General features: G+C 38.9%; 2 protein-coding genes and 1 long non-coding RNA gene across 6 annotated transcripts in view; 1 reads left to right on the top strand and 2 right to left on the bottom strand.

Annotated features, from left to right (window-relative positions):
* The window catches only part of MFSD8 (major facilitator superfamily domain containing 8), a 37,762-nt gene extending 29,807 nt beyond the window's left edge, over nt 1–7,955 (bottom strand). The window contains exon 1 of one of the 2 annotated variants that reach the window (XM_031028593.2): nt 7,804–7,955. In XM_031028593.2, coding sequence (XP_030884453.2) covers nt 7,804–7,928 — 125 coding nt within the window. In that variant the 5' untranslated portion in view covers nt 7,929–7,955. The remainder of the gene's footprint in view (nt 1–7,803) is intronic. The other variant, XM_006727414.3, reaches the window with a different exon arrangement.
* Nucleotides 7,956–8,198: 243 nt separating this feature from the next.
* Nucleotides 8,199–21,504, top strand: part of ABHD18 (abhydrolase domain containing 18) — a 53,160-nt gene continuing 39,854 nt past the window's right edge. The window contains exons 1-4 of one of the 3 annotated variants that reach the window (XM_081811911.1): nt 8,199–8,355; nt 16,592–16,762; nt 19,281–19,389; nt 20,053–20,137. In XM_081811911.1, coding sequence (XP_081668037.1) covers nt 19,298–19,389; nt 20,053–20,137 — 177 coding nt within the window. In that variant the 5' untranslated portion in view covers nt 8,199–8,355; nt 16,592–16,762; nt 19,281–19,297. The remainder of the gene's footprint in view (nt 8,356–16,591; nt 16,763–19,280; nt 19,390–20,052; nt 20,138–21,504) is intronic. The other 2 variants (XM_081811909.1, XM_081811910.1) reach the window with 2 other exon arrangements.
* Nucleotides 17,976–21,504, bottom strand: part of LOC115941124 (uncharacterized) — an 81,357-nt gene continuing 77,828 nt past the window's right edge. The window contains exon 5 of the long non-coding RNA XR_014142874.1: nt 17,976–18,100. This is a non-coding gene — a long non-coding RNA (uncharacterized LOC115941124). The remainder of the gene's footprint in view (nt 18,101–21,504) is intronic.

Genomic DNA, 21,504 nt, shown 5'->3' with positions numbered 1-21,504 from the left:
GCAGTCACCCTCTTAACCAAGTGGTTAAGCTTGGCAACCCAATAGTGGGATGGCTGCGCATCTGATGCCTCCTTACTTTACTATATTGGGACATTCTCAACATAACCTATGGGATGTTCTTGCCAGAAATGACTGCCCAGGATCTATTAAAAAAGAAACAGGCCAAAAATCCAGAATGTGAGATGTTCTACAGAAAACGACCTAGAATTGTCAAAAGATTCAATATTGGAAAGAACAGAGAGAAAAGATCAGGGGACAGTTATCAGTTGAGAGAGTCTAAACAAATACAACAATCAATGCATGACCACTAATTGGATCCTGTTTTTTTTCTTTTTTAAAGATTTATTTATTTGAGAGAGAGAGAGAGAGCACGAGTGCGTGAGTGGGGGTTGGGGCAGAAAGAAAGGGAGAGAATCTCGAGCCAACTCCCCGCTGAGCATGGAGCCTGACATGAGGCTCGATCCCACCACCCAAGATCATGACCTGAGCTGATGACCCCGAGATCATGATCTTAGCCAAAATCAAGAGTCGGACATTTAACCGACCACCCAGGTGTCCCTGGATCCTGTTGTTGTTGTTCTTTTCAATAGCCATAAAGTACATTTTTGGAACAACTGAAAAAAACTTGAGTATAGACTGTATACTGCATGGTATTTTGAATTAGTATTGTATTTTTAGCTATGCCAATAGTGATGTAGTTGTGTAAAAGAATGTTTTTGTTTTGAGAAGATGCAGGCTACAGGGGCACGTGGGTGGTTCAGTTGGTGAAGTGGCCGACTCTTGGTTTGGCTCAGGTCATGATCTCAGGGTTGTGAAGTCCGGCTCTGTACTCAGTGGGGAGTCTTCTCTCTCTTCCTCTCCCTCTGCCCCTTCCCATTGCATGCATGCGCTCTTTCTCTCTAAAAATAAATAAATAAATCTTAAAAAAAAAAACCCAGAAGATGCAGGATGCAGACTGAAATACCTGGGATAAAGTGTCATGATATCTGCAACCTGCTTTTGGGAAGTTTGGCAAAAGAAGGGTGTGTGGGTACACAGAAAGAAATCCAAGCAGTGTGGAAAAGGCTAACAGTTAGTGAAAGGGTATACAGGTGTTCATTGTACTTTTTTTTCAACTTTTCTATGGATTTGAAATTTTTCAAAATAAAGAATTTTACTTTTTCCTTCTTTTTAATTCAAAAGTATAATTTTGGTGAAGAAGTGCATCTTTCTACTCTGTTGGAGAGAGTAGGAACATAGGAGAATGTAACTGTCCTTCAGTCAAGTTACCATTTTTTTTTTAAAGATTTATTTATTTGAGAGAGTGAGAAGAGAGAGAGAGAGAGTACATGAGAGGGGGGAGGGTCAGAGGGAGAAGAAGGCTCCTCGCCGAGCAGGGAGCCCGATGCGGGACTCGATCCCGGGAGTCCGGGATCATGACTTGAGCCGAAGGCAGTCGCTTAACCAACTGAGCCACCCAGGTGCCCTCAAGTTACCATTTTTTAAATTTTATTATTATTATTATTATTTTTTAAAGATTTTATTTATTTGAGAGAGAGAGAATGAGAGAGAGCAAGCACATGAGAGGGGGGAGGGTCAGAGGGAGAAGCAGACTCCCCGCCGAGCAGGGAGCCCGATGCGGGACTCGATCCCGGGACTCCAGGATCATGACCTGAGCCGAAGGCAGACGCTCAACCAACTGAGCCACCCAGGCGCCCTATTATTATTATTTTTTAAAGATTTTATTTATTTGACAGAGAGAGACACAGCAAGAGAGGGAACACAAGTAGGGGGAGTGGGAGAGGGAGAAGCAGACTTCCCGCCAAGCAGAGAACCTGATGTGGGGCTTGATTCCAGGACTCTGGAATCATGACCTGAGCTGAAGGCAGATGCTTAACAACTGAGCCACCCAGTGCCCCAAGTTACCACTTTTTTTCTTAAGAGTTATTTATTTATTTTAGAGAGAATGCATGAGTGGGGGGAGTGGCTGAGGGAGAGGGGGAGAGAAAGAGAAGCAGACTCTGCACTGAGCATGGAACCCGACGGGGGGGACTTGATCTAACCACCCTGAGATCATGACCTGAACTGAAATCAAGGGTTGGGGCTTAAAATGAACTATTGGGACTTCATCAAGATAAAAAGCTTTTGCTCAGCAAAGGAAACAGTCCACAAAACCAAAAGACAACCACAGAATGGGAGAAGATATTTGCAAATGTCTTATCAGATAAAGGGCTAGTATCTAAAATCTTTAAAGAACTTATCAAACTCAACACCCAAAGGACAAATAATCCAATCATAAAATGGGCAGAAGACATGAATAGATATTTCTCCAAAGACATACAAATGGCCAAAAGACACATGAAAAAATGCTCAACATTGCTTGGCATCAAGGAAATACAAATCAAAACCACAATAAGATACCACCTCACACCGGTTGGAATGGCTAAAATTAACAAGTCAGGAAACGACAGATGTTGGTGAGGATGCAAAGAAAGGGGAAATATACTGTTGGTGGGAATGCAAGCTGGTGTAGCCACTCTGGAAAACAGTATGGAGGTTCCTCAAAAAGTTGAAAATAGAGCTACCCTAGGACCAGCAATTGCACTACTGGGTATTTACCCCAAAGATACAAATGTAGTGATCGATTTACTTTTTTTCAAAAGATTTTATTTATTTGTCAGAGAGAGAAGGAGAGTGCACACAAGCAGAGGGAATGGCAGGCAGAGGGAGAAGCTGGCTCCCTGCTGGGCAAGGAGCCTGGGATCATGACCTGAGCCAAAGGCAGACGCTTAACCAACTGAGCCACCCAGGTGTCCTTGTAGTGATCTGTCTATAGCAGCCATGTCCACAATAGCCAAACTATGGGGAAAGAGCCCAGACGTCTATCAACAAATGAATGGATAAAGAAGATGTGGCATACATATATACAATGGAATATTACTCAGTCATCAAAAAAAATGAAATCTTGGGGCACCTGGGTGGCTCAGATGGTTAAGTGTCTGCCTTCAGCTCGGGTCATGATCCCGGGGTCCTGAGATCAAGCCCCACATTGGGCTCCTGGCTCGGTGGGGGGTCTGCTTCTCCCTCTCCCTCTGCCTCTCCCCCTGCTCAGGCTCTCTCTCTCTCTGTACCTCTGTGTCTCAAATGAATAAATAAAATCTTTAAAAAAAAATGAAATCTTGCCATTTGCAATGACATGAATGGAAGTAGAGAGGGTGTTATGCTAAGCGAAATAAGTCAATCAGAGAAAGATAATTATTATATGATCTCATTCATATGTGGAATTTAAGAAAATAAAGCAGAGGATCAAAGGGGAAGAGAGGAAAAAATAAAACAAGATGAAACTAGAGAGGGAGACAAACCATAAGAGACTCTTAATCATAGGAAGCAAACTGAGGGTTGCTGGAGAGGAGGGGGGTGAGGCGATGGGATAACTGGGTGATGGATGTTAATGTGGGCATGTGATATAATGAGCACTGGGTATTATATAAGACTGATGAATCACTCAACTCCACCTCTGAAACTAATAATACATTATATGTTAACTAACTAAATTTAAATTTAAAATATAAAATTAAAATTAAAAAAAAAAAGAGTTGGAGGCTTAACTGACTCAGCCACCCAGATGCCCCAAGTTACCATTTTTATTATATATATATATATTTTAAAAATTTTATTTATTTATTTGAGAGAGAAAGAGAAACAGCATGAGAGGGGAGAGGGTCAGGGAAAAGCAGGCTCCCCACTGAGCTGGGAGCCCGATGTGGGACTCGATCCCAGGACTCCAGGATCATGACCTGAGCAGAAAGCAGTTGCTTAGCCAACTGAGCCACCCAGGCACCCTCTTTTTTATATATATTTTATTTTACAGAGAGAGAGAGAGAGTGAGAGAGAGAGAGAGCACAAGCAGGGGGAACAGCAACTAGAGGGAGAGGGAAAAGCAGGTTCCTCACTGAGCAGGGAGCCTGATGCTGGGTTCAATCCCAATCATGACCTGAGCCAAAAGCAGACACTTAACCAACTGAGCCACCCAGGTGTCCCTTATTATATTTTCTTAATTGTGATGATTCAACCAACCATATCACATGGTTAAGATGAAGTAATCTGAAGGTTTCTTTCTTGTATCACAAAGGCACAAGAAGGAATGCTGCACTTCCAAGACAATTTGTCAAACTTGTAACTTAAAAACTGGGAAGAATACATGAAATACTGGAGTGAACTGATCACCAAAATAAGTTAAATAAAATGTAACAGAAATAAGTAAACAGTGCCAAATTTAGGTTCAATAGATCATTATTTAATACAAGGACTCTTGGGTAAACAGCAGTACTTTATTTTCAAAAAATGACTCTGGGGATGCCTGGGTGGCTCAGTTAAGCATCTGCCTTTGGCTCAGGTCATGATCCCAAGGTCCTGGAATCGAGTCCTGAATCAGGCTTCTTGCTCAGCGGGGAGCCTGCTTCTCTCTCTGCCTGCCACTCCCGCAGCTTGTGTTCCCTCTCTCTCTGAAAAATAAATAAATAAAATCTTTATTTAAAAAAAAAAACAACCCAAAAAATGACTCTGGCTTTACTAAGGAAAAATAAAATTACTATTTACCAGAGAGAGCATTTGTGAACTACTGAAGAGCAAAAAAGAACCCATATTCAAAGAAGATAAGAGAAAAAAGTGTGTGCTCATTGACACAATAGTGTAATGGTGTTACAGTATAAAATTTAGAAGGCAAAAATAAACTGAGAATGTTCTATAAGGATATGCTCTATAAGACCAGAAGTCGCAGATATTATCTGTAATACAGAAACTGGACTAGAGCTGCAAAGAAAAAATTTTAAGTACCTGTTAACATTTTAGGATAATCTAAAAGAGGGATCAGCAATCTATAGTCTCTAGTTCAAACCCAACGTTGTCACCTGTTTCTAGATCACCAGTTTCTACTGGAGAATAGTTTTTACAGATGAATATTTGTGAGCAACTTGTTAGAAAACATCAACTTTTAACTCTAGTTAAGAAAAATGCCACTCCTAAAAAGAAATTCCATTCCTCTCATGGATTTGTATTGCAAAAAACTTTACTCATTTATTATATTTTAAACTTCATTACTAAAATTTTTTGTGAGAATTTTTCTTTCTTGTTATCTAAGTACCTCTATAATATCTTTGATTTTGCCTCTTGTCCTGCAAAGCCTAAAATATTTACCATTTGGGCCTTTACAGAAAAAGTTTGCCAATACTTTGTTCTCTTAAACACTACAGATGGGGTCAGTGGAGACCACTAAGGACTCACCAGACCAGTAAATTAAAACTAACCTTCTTAGTGAGAAAAAGTTGGTGGTGAACTAGGCTGTAGTTTCTACAATTTACTCAAAGCGAACAGGGCTTGTCAATTGGTTATATTATATGTTCATTTTACTAGGGAATCTATGTTTTTTTTTTCTAAAGAATTTTTAAATTTATTCATTTGAGACAGAGAGATACAGCGAGAGAGAGAGCAGGAGCAGTGGGGAGAAGCAAAGGAAGAAGGAGAAGCAGACTCCCTGCTGAGCAGGGAGGCCGACATGGGGCTCGATCCTAGGACCTAGAGATCATGCCCTGAGCCAAAGGCAGGCGCTTAACCATCTGAGCCCGAATCTACGTTTTAAAACACAGTATGCTTATTGTATTATTCTTAAAATACACCCTTATTATTTTTATTTTTTTTTAAGATCTTATTTATTTGACAGCGAGAGAGGGAACACAAGCAGGGGGAGTGGGAGAGGGAGAAACAGGCTCCCCACGGAGCAGGGAGCCCGATGCGGGGCTCGATCCCAGGATCCTGGGATCATGACCTGAGCCGAAGGCAGATGCTTAACTGGCTGAGCCACCCAGGCACCCCAAAATACACCTTATTTAAAAAATACACCCTTATTTTTAAAATGCTAAATCTAGAACCTCAATCAAGTATTGTTTATGGACAGAACATCTGAATTTAGATGCACCCTAATGAGCCTCAAACAATCACTCAGACATAACTGAAGCATAAGAGTACATAAGAGTAAGAAAAAGAGGGGTGCCTGGGTGGCTCAGTCATTGGGCATGTGCCTTTGGCTCAGGTTATGATCCCAGGGTCCTGGGATCAAGCCCCTCCTGGGGCTTCCTGCTCCGTGGGAAGCCTGCTTCTCCCTCTCCCACTCCCCCTTCTTGTGTTCCCTCTCTTGCTGTGTCTCTCTCGCTGTCAAATAAATAAATAAATAAAATCTTTAAAAAAAAAAAAGAGTAAGAAAAAGAATTCCTTTTTTAAAGTAGATTTATTTGGACATGGTGACAGAATATATACCGTAAGACCACATCCAACTATTAACTCAAGGATCCTGAATTTATCTGAAAAATAGTCAAGAACCAGGTAGAAGCAAAAAGAACTTTGAGAAATCCAAATGTCACAAAGTCTATGCACTGAAGCACATGCACCTAAGAGAGATGGTTAGTCCTTAGTCATAGCTTCCATGTTCTAACTGCACATAATTCTATTAAGCTTAGAAATGGTTTTCAAAGCAGAAGCAAACTAGAAATTTCAAAATAAAGTTGGGAGAAGAGAGGCTGCTGACAGCAACAAAAACAGGGACTGTCAATACATAAAAAAACATGATGAGGAATAGTCTGCCAGCAACAGAATAGGTAGAAAAGCAGACATAAAACTTTAAACGTGTAGCAAGTGTATAAATTAGTAAGAAAGTGAAAGAAAGTAAAGGGCGCCTGGGTGGCTCAGTAGGTTAAAGCATCTGCCTCAGGCTCAGGTAATGATCCCAGCAATGGGCTCCCTGCTCACTGGGGAAATCTGCTTCTCCCTCTGCCCTTCACCCTGCTCATGCTCTCTCTCTCTCAAATAAATAAATACAAGCTTAAAAAAAAAATCGTGTAAAATAAACTAGTATAGAAGCAAATAGTCCAAAATGTCTCAGTAGGCCCTGAGTACATCCCTGTATTATGGAATATTTCGGGTTTGATAATAATTGTATTGATCTCAAGATAAAATGTAGATAAAATTGCAATACATATATTCCGTTTAGTAAATCGGGGACCAGAGAAATACACTGCCCAAAAGAGTTTCAAACAAAGTGGTTAAAATGAAAGTTTGGTGCTTAAGAGAGACAAATGTGCAAAAATTAACATGGTCGTTGACAGCTTAACTGTGTATTAATTTACTTGATAAATTGTTTCAAACACAGTAATATTTAATTCCGTTTTCCTAAAGACAAAAATAGTTACTTAACTAAGTAGTAAGAGACAAACTGAACAATTCTGAATTACTGTCCATAAAGTAGGATCAAAATAACCAGAAATATAAGGGTCGAAGTACAGTTCATCCTTAAACGCTAAGAAATTAGTCTTTATATGTTTGGCATAGGAGAAAGGTATGCTCGTTTTGTACAGGTTTACTTGCTAACGAAGTATCAAAAAGTTATCACGCAATTAAGTCAATACTAAGAGAGGTTTCTTCAAGTATCAATTAAAACCATCATTTCGGAACTTTTGTGAAACGTGTAAATTGATGAGCTCCGTAGAGGAACGCAGAATGCGGTGGTTTAACGGCCGCGACACTGTTGGGAGTGAAGGTCCAAGAGGCAGTGTGAATTTCTCTAACACCTTCACCAGAACTCGCTGGCTCATCGCGCCGCGCGACGAAATTTCTTTCCTCAGCAGCAGGAGCACATCACCCGGTCTCGCACGACCGGCCACAGCCTCCCGCCGCCCTGAATCCCACGTTCGGGCCCATGAGGCTGACGCCGGGAAAGGGACCAGTGGCAATAGTGCAGGAAGGTGAGGGGGCCTTCCCCCAACATCCGCTCACCTGCTTCCGGCTGTGCGGTCGCCTAAGAGTGGCTCTTGCTCTGCCTCGATCCCCAAGCTCGCCATGGTTACACCGCCCACGAGGCGGTGAGACCAACTCTCGCGACACCTCCTGCTCCCTCCCATCCCAGTTGGCTAAAGCTGTCAAAACAAGTCAGCAAGTGCGCGTGCGTGCCCGGCAACTGGAAGTGGGCGGAGCGCCCCGAGGTCAGAGAGAGAGTCACGGGGGAGTCCGGACCGCGCCGGGCGGGAAGAAATCAGGGGCGGGGCCCTGTGTCCTAGCCCTCCTCCTGAGGTCCGCATTTCTCGGCCACCCGGGACTGCTTGGGAGATAACCGGGGAGGGTTCAGGGCGTGTCTAAACGGCTGCCCCGCCCCGGGCTCGTCCCTCTCTCTAGGCTTGGCTGTCTGGGCCTCTTATTCTTGGGTTCTTGGAGAGGTTGCTGTCACTGCATTTGTGGCTCCGACGGAAGGCAAGTCCTGGGAGCCAGGGAAAGGACAGCGCCAGGAGGCTCTGCTGGCTGGACAGCAGGTGCCCTAAGAACGGACAGTGAGTAAGTAGCCGGTCCAGGCCGCGGTCCCCGAGCCTCTCGACACACTGCGTACGTGCCAGGAAGCAGGGACGGGGGACGCAGGGCTTGGCGGGAGACGCGGAGGTCCCGGGCGCTGGACGAAGCGGGGTTTTAGGGCGCGCTTTGGCCGACCCGAGTGAGTTAGGCTGGCGGGCGGTCTCTAATCCCTGTGGAAGGTGGAATTGTCTTGGCGCTGTTGGTTTTCTCGCTCGGCTAACTACAAAGGCTAACTACCTTCCCTGTAGTGCCTTGTTCTAATCTGGGGATCCTCAGATCGGCATCTCACTGTCTCCTGCGCCTACTGGGGGATTCAGTCTTGCAAGATACCACTAGCAGATCCTGCTGCTGTAATCTAGGGGTTAGAAAAGGCCCAGTACCAATTTAGCAGTGACCAGCACCTTTCATCATAAAGAAAATGCCATTTTTAGAAAAAACTTGTGTTTTTTTGTTTGTTTGTTTGTTTCAGTAGGTCTTGATGCTGTCTCTTTCTGGTGCTTACATATTAACATGTTACTTTTCTACAAGTAGGCTTGTAAGGTAGTTGGTAGCAGTAGTCATAATTGTTTTATTAGTGCTAGTACATTCTCATGTGATCTCACTTGATTACAACTTTCCTATGAGATAGATAAAGCAGACATATTTCTATTTTATAGAGAACTAAGATTCAGAGAAGTTGACAACTTACCCAGAGTCACTTGGACTGAAAGTGGCAGAGTTGGGACTCAATTCAATTCTTTCAACCAATATTTATAAGCAGTTACCTATGCCAGACCCTATATTAGTTATCTGTTGTGTAGTATGTGCCATCACTTGTAACCTTTGTCTTGTTTGTGACCTTCTTGTGTTTATCCTGTCAGGGACATTCCACTCATGAGCAGCTAAATTTGAAATGTGTTTTCTGTTAGTTCAGAACTGTTTTCTGAATCCAGACCTGATATATTTGTGCTTGGATTCAGTCTTGCAAATTTGTTTGTAACAGCTCAAAAAACTTATCAGATTCCTATGACTGGTTCCAAGAAGGTATATAGGTAAAAAAAAAAAAAATTAATATATATTTTTTTGCCATAATGTTGCTTTAAGGTATCATTGACTTCTAATCCCCTAAGTCTGGCGTGTGTGTGTGTGTGTGTGTGTGTGTGTGTGTATATTTCACAAAGGGACTTTTAATCAGGATTGCACCAAGCAGAATAATTGCTAGATGAATATATGTTGAGTGAGTGCTTATTGATTTGCCTCATTTAATCCCTACACAGTCTTCTGAGTTGGGATTGTGTCAAGCATACAAGGAAAGCGAAAGCATGGAGAATAGTTCATTTTCCTAGGGTCATACCACAAATAAGTAACAAAGCAAGAATCCAAGAAACACAGGACTCCTGAATGTAAAGCCTGTGCTTTTTCACCAGCAGCCTTACTATGAAAAGAATTTTAAGAAGAATCTTTTCCTGTATCTCTTAAAATATATTAAAACAGGTGATCAATTTTTATATAAATTGAATAATTTGCAACTGTGTGTATAGTAGGCCAGTTATTATTCCCCTTTTATAGATTAAGGTGGCATCAAGGTCACATAGCTAGTGAAGGAACCCAGGTCTTCTGACACTGCTATTTTCCATTGCCACCTCCAAGTAATGGCTTTAGACCACGAAAGTATATGGAATGAGTGTGTAAAACCGGTGAAATCTAGGGGCGCCTGGGTGGCTCAGTCGTTAAGTGTCTGCCTTCGGCTCAGGTCATGATCCTGGGGTCCTGGGATCAAGCCCCAGCAGGAAGCAGGAAGCCTGCTTCTCCCTTTGCCACTCCCCCTGCTTGTGTTCCCTCTCTCGCTGTGTCTCTCTCTGTCAAATAAATAAATAAAATCTTTAAAAAAAAAAAAAAAAACGGTGAAATCTAAATAAGCTCTGTGTATTGTACCATAGGGAAAAAAAGAAAGTAAAAAATCATTTCTTAGGAACAGTGCACCTAAACAAAGTAAACATTTAAGAAATCTTTTAAAAATCATAATTACTTTCTTTAAAGCCATGGAAAAGAAGAACTAAGTTTGAAAAGAGATTAGATTATTTGCTGAATGTTTCACATGAGGATATGAGACAATCACCTGTTGAATTTCCTTAGATGACTGCTTAGAATAGATATCCACCCCTCAAAACAAATGAACAAATAAACTTCCTATTTATGTATCAACTTTATGAGGATAAGAATCCAGAAAAAAATTAGGATTGCATTGTGTAAATGCTTAAGTATTAGAGTGATAGGAGATAAAAGTACTATATGGCATACAGATACTGAGTGCCACTTCAGCAATAGAGCTCATTTCTAGGAAAGACTTCATTCCTTGGCACTGTAATAGAACTTCTACTTTTGTAGAAGTTTGTTTTTGTAGAAGTACTTTGAGTTTTCCTTTGGCATTGGCTATATAAAAATATAGATGACAGGGGAGCCTGGGTGGCTCAGCTCTTAAGCGTCTGCCTTTGGCTCAGGTCATGATCCCAAGGTCCTGGGATCAAGCCCCACATCGGGCTCCCTGCTCTGTGGGAACTGCTTCTCCCTCTCCCACTCCCCCTGCTGTGGTCCCTCTCTTGCTGTGTCTCTCTCTGTCAAATAAATAAATAAAATCTTTAAAAAATATATTTATATATAGATGACAGTTGTTATCAGTTTGGCTTGATACATACTTCAAAAATGGGTCTGTCTCTGCAGAAGCTCACTGGTGTCAATCCAGCCTGAAGTAGATGCTTTAAGTATCTGATGTGGCTCTAGATGGTGCCTCTTTTTGGTGAACTGGAGTTATCTTTACTCTGGACTTGTATTATTATCTGTTCATGGTGGCACGGGATAGCAGTTAGCCCTACCTAGACTTACATGTTTAGAACGTCCCAGAAAACCTGGACATTAATATTGTTCTTGGGACTGAAATGGGATTTAAGAAGTTCTTTGTAATCCTCAACTCTATAGCCAAACTTACAGCAGGTTATGTGTGTGTTTGATTTACTTTCTGTAACTTATTGGTCAGTGGTTTACTGCAGGTAAATATAGCAAGGAATATGCTGGCTCTAGATTTGAGGTGCTGATTGTTATGGCCCATATTATATGGAATTAAAGTGATTTGGAAAGCTCTTCTGGTATAGGGTTGAAAATTAGAAATGACTAACCAACTTAGACATATAATAAACAATGCTACTTTACAAAATATTCAAAAAGTTCATTGTTCTCAAGTCCTTTCCTGCTTCTCTTGAACTTTTTACTTTTGTATATTTGCCTTTGATTACCATCTTAGAAGAATATTGAGTAGAAAAATGGGATGTTTCATGAACAGTTTTCTTCTTACTATAAAATACAAGTGTTGGAATTTTGGGGTTATTTATTTATTTATTTTAAAGATTTTATTTATATATTTGACACAGAGAGAGCACAAGCAGGGGGAGCAGCAGGCAGAGGGAGAGGGAGAAGCAGGCTCCCAGCTAAGCAAGGAGCCCAATGCAGGGCTCGATCCCAGGACCTTGGGATCATGCCCTGAGCCGAAGGCAGCAGCTTAGCCAACTGAGCCACCCAGGAGCCCCAGAATTTTGGGATTTTTTAATGCTAATATGGAATCTGCTATTGATGTGTTTATGTTACAAAGGAAGACATTAACCCCCATCCTTTTCCAGCCACTATAGAGAAAATAAATGGCCCATGATGATGAAATGTTATATGGCAGAGTTGATGGGATGACACTCCCATGGTTACATTAAGTTATATTAGACTCTGCCTTGCTAGAACACTCAGTCTCACTCTCCTGTTGGCCTTGAAGAGGTAAGCTGCCCTTTTGTGAACGTCTGTGGAGAGAGTCACCTGGTAGGGAACCATGGATAGTCCCTAAGAGCTCAGATTGGCCTCTGGCTGACAAATAGTAAAATATTGAAACTCTCAGGCCTATAGCTGTGAAGAAATGAATTCTGCTAACAAGCTGAGTGGGCTTGTAAGCAAGTTTTTCTCCAGTCAAGCTTCCAGATGAGAATACAGCCCAGCTGACACCTTGATTGAAGCTAGATGAGACCCTAAAGCAGAAAACCCATGTAGGCTGGGTTCTTGGAAACTAATCCTCAAGAAAGGGGAATTGAGAGGATGGGGGAAACAAAGAGGTCTGTTCTTCAAATTCTTCTATTTAAAGGTGTTAGTGAGGTGTTTAGATATTTAAATTATGCCGTAGCATTTTTTTGAAGAGAATAATACATGCTTTGAGTTCTGTTCTTAGATCAGTAGGATAATGAACTACTTATACTTACTGAGAAAGTTACCAAGAGGGAAAAAAAGTATCAATTAACTTCTGAAGAATTTTGTAAAGAGACTATCAAATTAACTCCAGTTTCTAAATTTTTCCATTATTTTTATTGTGGTAAAATTTACCATCTTAACCATTTTTAAGTGTACAGTTCAGTGGTATTAAGTTCAGTCATACTGTTGTGCAAACAGAACTCTTCATCTTGCAAAACCAAAACTCTCTACACATTAGACAATACCCACCCCTTTTCCTGTCCCCTCAGCCCCTGGTAACCACCATTCTGCTTTCTGTTTATGAATCTGGCTGCTCTAGGAACCTCATATAAGTAGAATCATACAGTATTTGTCTTTTTGTGACTGGCTTGTTTCACTTAGCGTAATGTCCTCAAGGTTTTTCCACACTGTAGCATATGTTAGAATTTCATTCCTTTTTAAGGCTGAATAATATTCCATTGTATGTATACCCCACATTTTGCTTATCTGTTCATCCATTGACAGACACGTGGGTTTTTTCCACCTTTTAGCTACCAAATTACAAATTTTAAGAAGGCAGACAAAACACAGCTAATTAAATAACTAATGTTTGTTTTAGATAGAATACTAATTTTAGGTCTACCTTGTGACATGTTTAATTCTTTTAAAATCAATATTTACATTTTACCTATACCATTTTATAGGATTGGATAATTTATCATTTTAATGTAGTGTTTTATAGTTGTATTTTTGCATTTGTGACATTATTGTGGCATTTGTGACATATCTATGATTTATTTGGTTTTTCTAGCCCATGGGTCAGCAAACTATGGCCTATGGGCCAACCTGCCTGCTTTTGTATGGCCCATAAACTAAGAATAGTTTTTACACATGAACATTAGTACTCAGTTTAGTGATAAGGGCACTAACTTTGAACCCTCATTACACAAAATCCCAAGAAAAAAATTTTACTCCTCTCATTTCTAGACCTATATTACAAAAGATTGCTTATTATTATTATTATATTTTAAATTTCCTCAGTAAAAATTATGTGAATATTAGTTTTCTTTTTTTGTGATTTTTATGCACCTACACAATACCTTTGATTTCACCTCTTGGCTTGCAAAGCCTATAATATTTACTATCTACCCTTTTATAGAAAAGTTTGCAGGATCTCTCCTCTATTCTATTTATAACATTGTTCTTTTGAGATACTATTTTTAAACTTGTTACAACAGACACTAAGATTTTATGTTTATGTCATTTATTTTTTTTCCATGCAGAATTCTACAATGTATCATTTTGTAATTGGATATATTCAGTACAGATTACTTTTAAAAATATTCTTTAGCTTTTTTTTTCATTTTCAAATCATTATTCTCTCCTAATTAGGTGTATTATTAAAGATACCTTAGAAAAATATTAATCAGATAAAATCAGAAATCTGTTTTAAAGGCAGGCTTATAAAAATCCTTAGGATAGTAGATTAAGAAGTGTAATCCTGAAAGTTCATAACATGCATAGAACTTTTTCGCTTTATGACTTGTGATCTTGGGTTTCTGATATGGCTTAGCTTGTAAGAAATTGGAGGAATAGCATGGTATGGTGGAAAGATGCATATCCCATCACAGAGGAATAAATCTCCCCCTAAGTATTTGATATACTCATTCCTGGAATGCAATTCTAATACAGAAGTTGTGGGATTAAAGGAAAAAATCTAGAATAAACTGTTTTCTTAGGAAATAGTATTATTAATCTAAAGAGAAAGTATAAGGAAAAAGGAATCCTATTCATAGTAGCTATCACAAATACTAAATATTTTGTTAGTCATGTAACATGCTTCATAAAAATACTTAAAGGATAGAATAAAATATTAATGGAGGAAGTAAAACTCTGGATGGAAAGACTAAAAAAATAATAATAACAGTGTTACTAAGTTAATATATGGATTGAACATACTATTGGTTACATTACAAAAAGGATATTTTATAAGTTATGACAAACATAAATGGGATGTATATGGAAAACTCATTATAGACGTTCAAACACTAAAACAACACTTGTAAGAGCTGCTTGGAAGGGGTTTTAAAAATGGGATATAGGTTTTAGAGCTAGATCTAAGTTTATAGAAGATTTCTAGATTTTTTTAAAGATTATTTATTTGAGAGAGAGAATGCATGAGCCGGGGGTAGGGGCAGAGGGAGAGGGAGAAGCAAACTCCCTGCTGAGCATGGAGTGGACTGTGGGGCCCCATCCTAGGACTCAAAGATCATGACCTGAGCTGAAGGCAGACACTTAACTGACTGAGCCACCTAGGTGCCCCGAAGATTTCTAGATTTAAAAAATAGGAATTAGTTGGGGCGCCTGAGTGGCTCAGTCAGTTAAGCATCCCACTCTTGATTTCTGCTCAGGTCATGATCTCAGGGTCCTGGGATCAAGCCCTGCTTGGGGCTCTGCACTCAGCGGGAGTCTGCTTGAGATTCTCTCTCTTCCTCTCCCTCTCCCCACTCTGCTCCCCCAGGCCCCATGCTTGATTACCTAAGATTACCTTAGTAAGATTACCAAAAAAGGGAAAATTCCATACTTCCCTGTACTCCCTCACTCTGCCCTCAAACTGTGGCCTCCCACCACTGTCTTGTGGCAGACAGTCTTCGCTTTGCTGTCCTACCGGCCACTTCCGTAAACTTTTATCTCTGTTATTCTGCCTTGGGTGAATTCTTTCACCACCTGTACCCCTAGCCTCTACCTGATTGGATCACCCCACATTTGATGGCCCCCCATTTGATTGGGAGACCCCACAGTAAGGATAATCAATAATATTGTTGCTATTAGTCATAGGTATAGCACTTAAATTTGCAAAGTACTGTTTAAATGCTTCATAAATGGTAACTCATTTACTTCTCATACCAATCCTAAGGGGTAAGTACTGTTATTATTCCCATTTTACAGATGATTCACAGAAAGGATAAGTGACTTGCTCAAAGTCACATGGTAGAGGATTCAACCCAGGGAAGAGTGTATGCTCTTAGCCATTATGACATATTGAACTTTAAATATATCTCTTTCAAATTTATATACACTAAAATGTAAAACAATTAAATGTGAATAATTTTTTAAAAATGAAACCTCAAAACCAAAAGTCTAAAAGAACTAAACCCAAAAAATACCATAGTGATAAATATAAATGGGCTAAGCTCATCTCTTTTTTTTTTTTTTTTAAGATTTTATTTATTTATTTGACAGAGAGAGACACAGCGAGAGAGGGAACACAAGCAGGGGGAATGGGAGAGGGAGAAGCAGGCTTCCTGCAGAGCAGGGAGCCCGATGCCCGGCTCGATCCCAGGACCCCGGGATCATGACCTGAGCCAAAGGCAGACGCTAAATGACTGAGCCACCCAGGCGCCCCTAAGCTCATCTCTTAATAGAAAAAAATGAGACAGTCCTATAAATCAGCAGGGTGCGGAACAACATTGGAAAAAGACAAACAATGAAGTTGGTCTCTTTTGTGTTTAAAAACAAACACACCAGAAACTCCTAAAATATATGTACATGTATAAATGGATAGAGGTCACGGGTATACAGCATTAAATACAGTGTTTACCTTTTAGGAGGAGAGGAAACTTAGAAGTAAAGAAGAGAGACTTCTCATCTTTACTCTGTATATATATGTATATATATATATATTTTTTTGAAAGATTATTTATTTGAGAGAGAGAGAAAGAGAGTGGGAGCAGGGGGGAGGGGGAGAGGAGAGAGAGAGAATCTCAAGCAGACTCTGTGCTGAGCCTGGAGCCAGTTGCGGCGCTCAATCCCGCAACCCCAAGATCATGACCTGAGCTAAAACCAAGAGTTGGATACTCAACAAACTGAACCACCCAGGTGCTCCTATACTGTATATTTTTATGTTGTTAAATACTGCCAAAAATGTGTAATGTAACTAGTAAGTTTTTTTTTTTTTTAAAGATTTTATTTATTTATTTGACAGAGAGAGACACAGCAAGAGAGGGAACACAAGCAGAGGGAGTGGGAAAGAGAGAAGCAGGCTCCCCACTGAGCAGGGAGCCCAATGTGGGGCTTGATCCCAGGAGCCTGGGATCATGACCTGAGCCGAAGGCAGACGCTTAACGACTGAGCCACCCAGGCGCCCCTGTAACTAGTAAGTTTTTTTTTTAAAGTTTGTATAGGTAAGTAAATAATGTCAACAAGAAAAGATTCCACAGTGTTAGTACTAAATATCTCTGAAAAGTAGAACTGGAGGTAATGGAAACAAGATTATTCTTCCCTTTTTTTACTCTACCTACTTCTGTATTGTTTGAATTTTAAAATGTTACAGTGAGCATCTTTGAATTAGCAAATAGAGACTTATGTGATCATTTTCTCTTGCATTTCCTCTTACATTAATTATTTGTTCCTGTGCTTTACCTTTACCTAACGACTAGATAGTTTTTACATATTTCATTGGAATATTGTCCATGAGTAGACTTCAGGAAGTATGGATTTTAATGAGATTTACAGTTTAAAGTCTTGGCCAGCATCTTAATGTTATATAGGTCTTGCCTTAAATGTTACCTCTTTGGTTAAGTGGGACTTTTTTCGACTATCAAAGGAGCCTTCTGGGGGTGCCTGGGTGGCTCAGTCATTAAGCATCTGCCTTCCACTCAGGTCATGATCCCAGGGTCCTGGGATCGAGCCCCACATCGGGCTCCCTGCTCGGCGGGAAGCCTGCTTCTCCCTCTCCCACTCTCCCTGCTTGTGTTCCCTCTCTCGCTGTGTCTTTCTCTGTCAAATAAATAAATAAAATCTTTAAGAAAAATTAAAAAAAAAAGGAGCCTTCTGGTATTTATCACACTCTCTTGTTATATTATCATTATAGTGTTGTCATTATCTATCTATTCTTTGCTTATTTTTTTTGGTAATTTGTTTTCCTCCACTAAAATATAAGATCTGTGAGAGGAAGAATGTGCCTTGCTCATCTTATAACACAGGGCCTAAAATAATTCTTGGCATATAGTAAGCATTTAACAAATACTTCTTGCCTACATGAAAAAAAGTAATATTCTTAAAAGTTCAGAAACTTAAGTTTGTGTTAGGCCGTCCTAGAATGGTTTAGCTTTGGGGAACTAACTGATGATAATTCATTGTCGTCTAATAATCAGAATACCAGTTTGTTTATTTATGATGGTGATATAAGTAGTATAAACAAAGCTGGATATACATTATGGATTATTTTCCTTAGCAAGATTATGCCACAACCAAATTTTTATCAAGAATAAAAATTGAGTAACACATGGGAATTGGGAAAAAAAGAGTTGGGTGGTATTAAAAAATACTAAATACTATAGATTATATTGCTTAACAAGTACCTTATCTAGTAAATGCTTGTTCTTGGTCCTGAGAGTTGTGAGAGAGGCAATATGAAGGATTTGGTTTTGCTGCTCCAGTCATAAAAACAATAAAGTGCCAGCCCAGTTGGATGGTGGATTAGATTGTATACCTATGTAAACAAAGAGGAGCATTAAGTTAAACTTGTATTTTGTTACAGATCAAAGAGCAAAAGTATAAAACATAAGTGGTGGTTCCATGAGAACAGTCAAAATAATAGATAAGTACTCATTAAAGCTCACTATTTTCCATTTTTCTAAGTAGAATAAACCCTGAAACTGAATCAGGTTTTGCCCACAAGTCAGAACTACACCATCCAATTTGAAAAGACAGAGGCAGATATTTAAAAAAAAAAAATCAAAAACCAAAAAAAATTTAGAAATATTTGGAAAAAATAGAAAAGTGCTACAACATATTAGCATTGCTTAATTATTACTTTTCATGCACTCTAGTGTGGTAGACAGGCAGTGTAGAATAGTAGTTAGATCTCACTGTATGCCAGGGGTTCAGTTCTAGCTCAGCCTACCTACCACTAGCTGTGTGACCTTAGATAAATCACCTATTTTCTTTGTGGCTTAGTTTCCTCATCTTGGGGTAATAGATCCTTTTTCATAAAGTTGCTGGGAGGTTTAAACAGGAGTGTGTGTGTGGGTGGGTGGGTGGGTGGGTGTGTGTGTGTGTGAGTGTGTGTAGTTTTACAAAATGGTGCCTGGCAGATAATACAGTACTACATAAGTAATAGCCACTACAATTGTTATCCAATAAATACTGAGTGTTACTGTTAGTCACTGTGCTGAGGATGGGAAGATCCTGCCCTAAAGGAATACAGAGTTCATCTTCTCGACTTTCATCCCAGTTCTTTTTTTCTATATCTATATCCAAGAGAATAAATTCAAGGTACATAGTTTAATCTCAGTCTTTAATTTTTTCTCCAGTGTTATTGATGTATAGTTAATATATAACATTGTATTAGTTTAAAGTTTACAGCATAATGATTTGATAGATGTATATATTGTGAAATGATTAGCACAATAAGTTTAACATCCATCACCTAACAGAGTTACAAATTTTTTTCTTGTGATGAGTACTTCTAAGATCTATAAGATAAATAGTTCTGGGGATGTAATGTATAGCATGGTAACTATAGTTAAAAATATATATTATATATTTGAAAGTTGCAAAGAGAGTAGATCAATCTTTAATTTTTACCTGATATTTAAAGAGATGGTTAGGAAATTGACCTGCTGCCTAAAATAAAATATTTTAAAGTCATTTTAAATCTTGTTTCATAGATGTTTGTTTGCTACTAATGGGTGTGAGCAAGTTAGATATTCTATACCGAAGACTTCTCCTCACAAAACTTTTTATCAGAGGATGGGGGAGGCCAGAAGATCTCAAAAGGTAAGCATTTTTTTTTTCTTCCAAATTTGCTTATTCTAAATTTGTTGTAGTAAACATTTAAAATTGTTTTTCAGTGATAAAATCCTTTACTATAAATATAAAGTGCCTGGCAAATTAAGCATTGAAGTATATGAAACGTAATTATTTCCTTTTGTCGGTTGTCTTTTTAATTATTTCTCTTAAGTTTTAAACCATATAATCATAAATTGAACTATTTTAAAAGTAATTTTAAAATTAAATAAAATTAAAAATAAAGAGCTCTTAAATACAAGCTAGATTTTTAACTTTAATTATTTTTAAGTTGCTTAGAGTTTCCAGGGACCGAGCTTCCTCGGGTAACTTGAATTTGTAATGACAGTAAAGCTGAGCTATACTGTAGCTCATGGAAATATCTGGACTTAAGAAAATGAATTTTCAGGATTTATGGCTTTAATTTTGAGTCTTGTATATGTTAACTGCTTTCTGAACAATGATATTTCTCACATATTTTATGAGACAAAATGTCCAGCTTGAATAAAAACCAATAGCCTCATCTTTTTCTCTAATGATTCAAATTAAATTTTGACATAACTTATAAATTGGACTTGCAAATTTTTCAGCATTATACACTCTCAATACAATGGGCATACTGAATTTTTCCTTTCTCCCCCCTTATCATAATAGACTCTTCGAATTCAGAAAGATGATTGGAAATCGAGAAAGATGTCAGAATCTGGTTTCAAGTGATTATCCAGTACACATCGATAAGGTATTTAAATAAAAGAAATGAAGTTACAGAAATTCTGGTTTAACATAAATATGTGTCGAGTAGGTTGGCAGTCGGTTAAGCGTCTGCCTTCGGCTCAGGGCATGATCTCAGGGTCCTGGGATCGAGTCCCACATCAGGCTCCCTGCTCAGCGGGGAGTCTGCTTCTCCCTTTCCTTTGTTGCTGCCCCCCCAACCCCCCGACTTGTGCTCTCTGGCTCTCTCTATCGAATAAATAAAAATCTTTAAAAAAAAAACAACAAAGAGTAGGTTGAATGTTGGACTATAATAACAGTAAACACTAAAACATGAGTATAGATTTTTCATTTAATATTATTAAATACTATATGTGTCCTAAGAGGATGCTTATAATAACTATCATTCATGTATATTTGAGAGCATATATTTAGTACTTGCCTAAATACAAGAAAATATTTAAGTCTCGATCTTTTTGAGCCTTGTTTTGTATCTTTAGGATCAGGAGGATTAAAATAAATTATTCAACATCTCAGAAGAACTATAAGTAATACGGGGAAGTATTCTAGTTGGAGAATCAGCACATGAGAAGTTGTTGCCAAAACAGCTTCTATTTTTTTTTAATTTATTAATTTATTTATTTAAGAGAGAAAGTGAATGAGAGAGCGTGCAGGGGGAGGGGCAGAGAGAGAGGGAGAAGAACACTCCCTGCTGAGCAGGGTGCCAGATGTGCAGCTCAATCCCAGGACTCTGGGATCATGATTTGAACTGAAGGCAGATGCTTAACCGACTGAGCCACCCAGGCACCCACCCAAAACAGCTTCTAAATAACATCAGGGAAATATTATGTTAATTGATGGGAGAAGGGTAGAAAGAAAATGCTGTAACATTAGAGACAATGAGAAAATATATTTGAAATAGCTTTGTTTTTTTAGCAACCATACGCTTTTCTGTAAAGCAGTTCTAGGTTTATGTAATTGGATAATTGAGGTATGGTTGGGGAGGGGGTACAAATGCATGGGCTTCACATCCCTCATTGTCCTTCAACCAAAGTAACTCTACTTTCATCTCTTATGTATTGGATAACTTTAGGAGATTTCATTTTTCAAAACAATTCCACTGCTAAAAACAAAATTTTATAAATTGGAAATCCCTTTTCTATACCATATAGCTGTTCTTTCTGTAGCTTCTGGATTTAGAACACTTCTCCCTCAAATTTTGCTAAATATTTCTATTATTGCTGTTTTTTTCTATTAAAAATCATAGATTTAAACAAATTAAAATTATACCAAGTAAAAAATCAAAACTCTAACTTTCTGCCACTTCCCACCACTTAATTCCATTTCTCTCCCAAGGAGGAGTTACTGTTAAGATTTTAGAATGCATTCTTACAG

Source organism: Leptonychotes weddellii, chromosome 2 (assembly GCF_054177405.1).
Source record: "Leptonychotes weddellii isolate Sample4059 chromosome 2, ASM5417740v2, whole genome shotgun sequence".
Taxonomy (NCBI): Eukaryota; Metazoa; Chordata; class Mammalia; order Carnivora; family Phocidae; genus Leptonychotes; species Leptonychotes weddellii.
The sequence above is the reverse complement of the archived record's forward strand: the minus strand, read 5'-3'. Positions and strand labels throughout refer to the sequence as shown.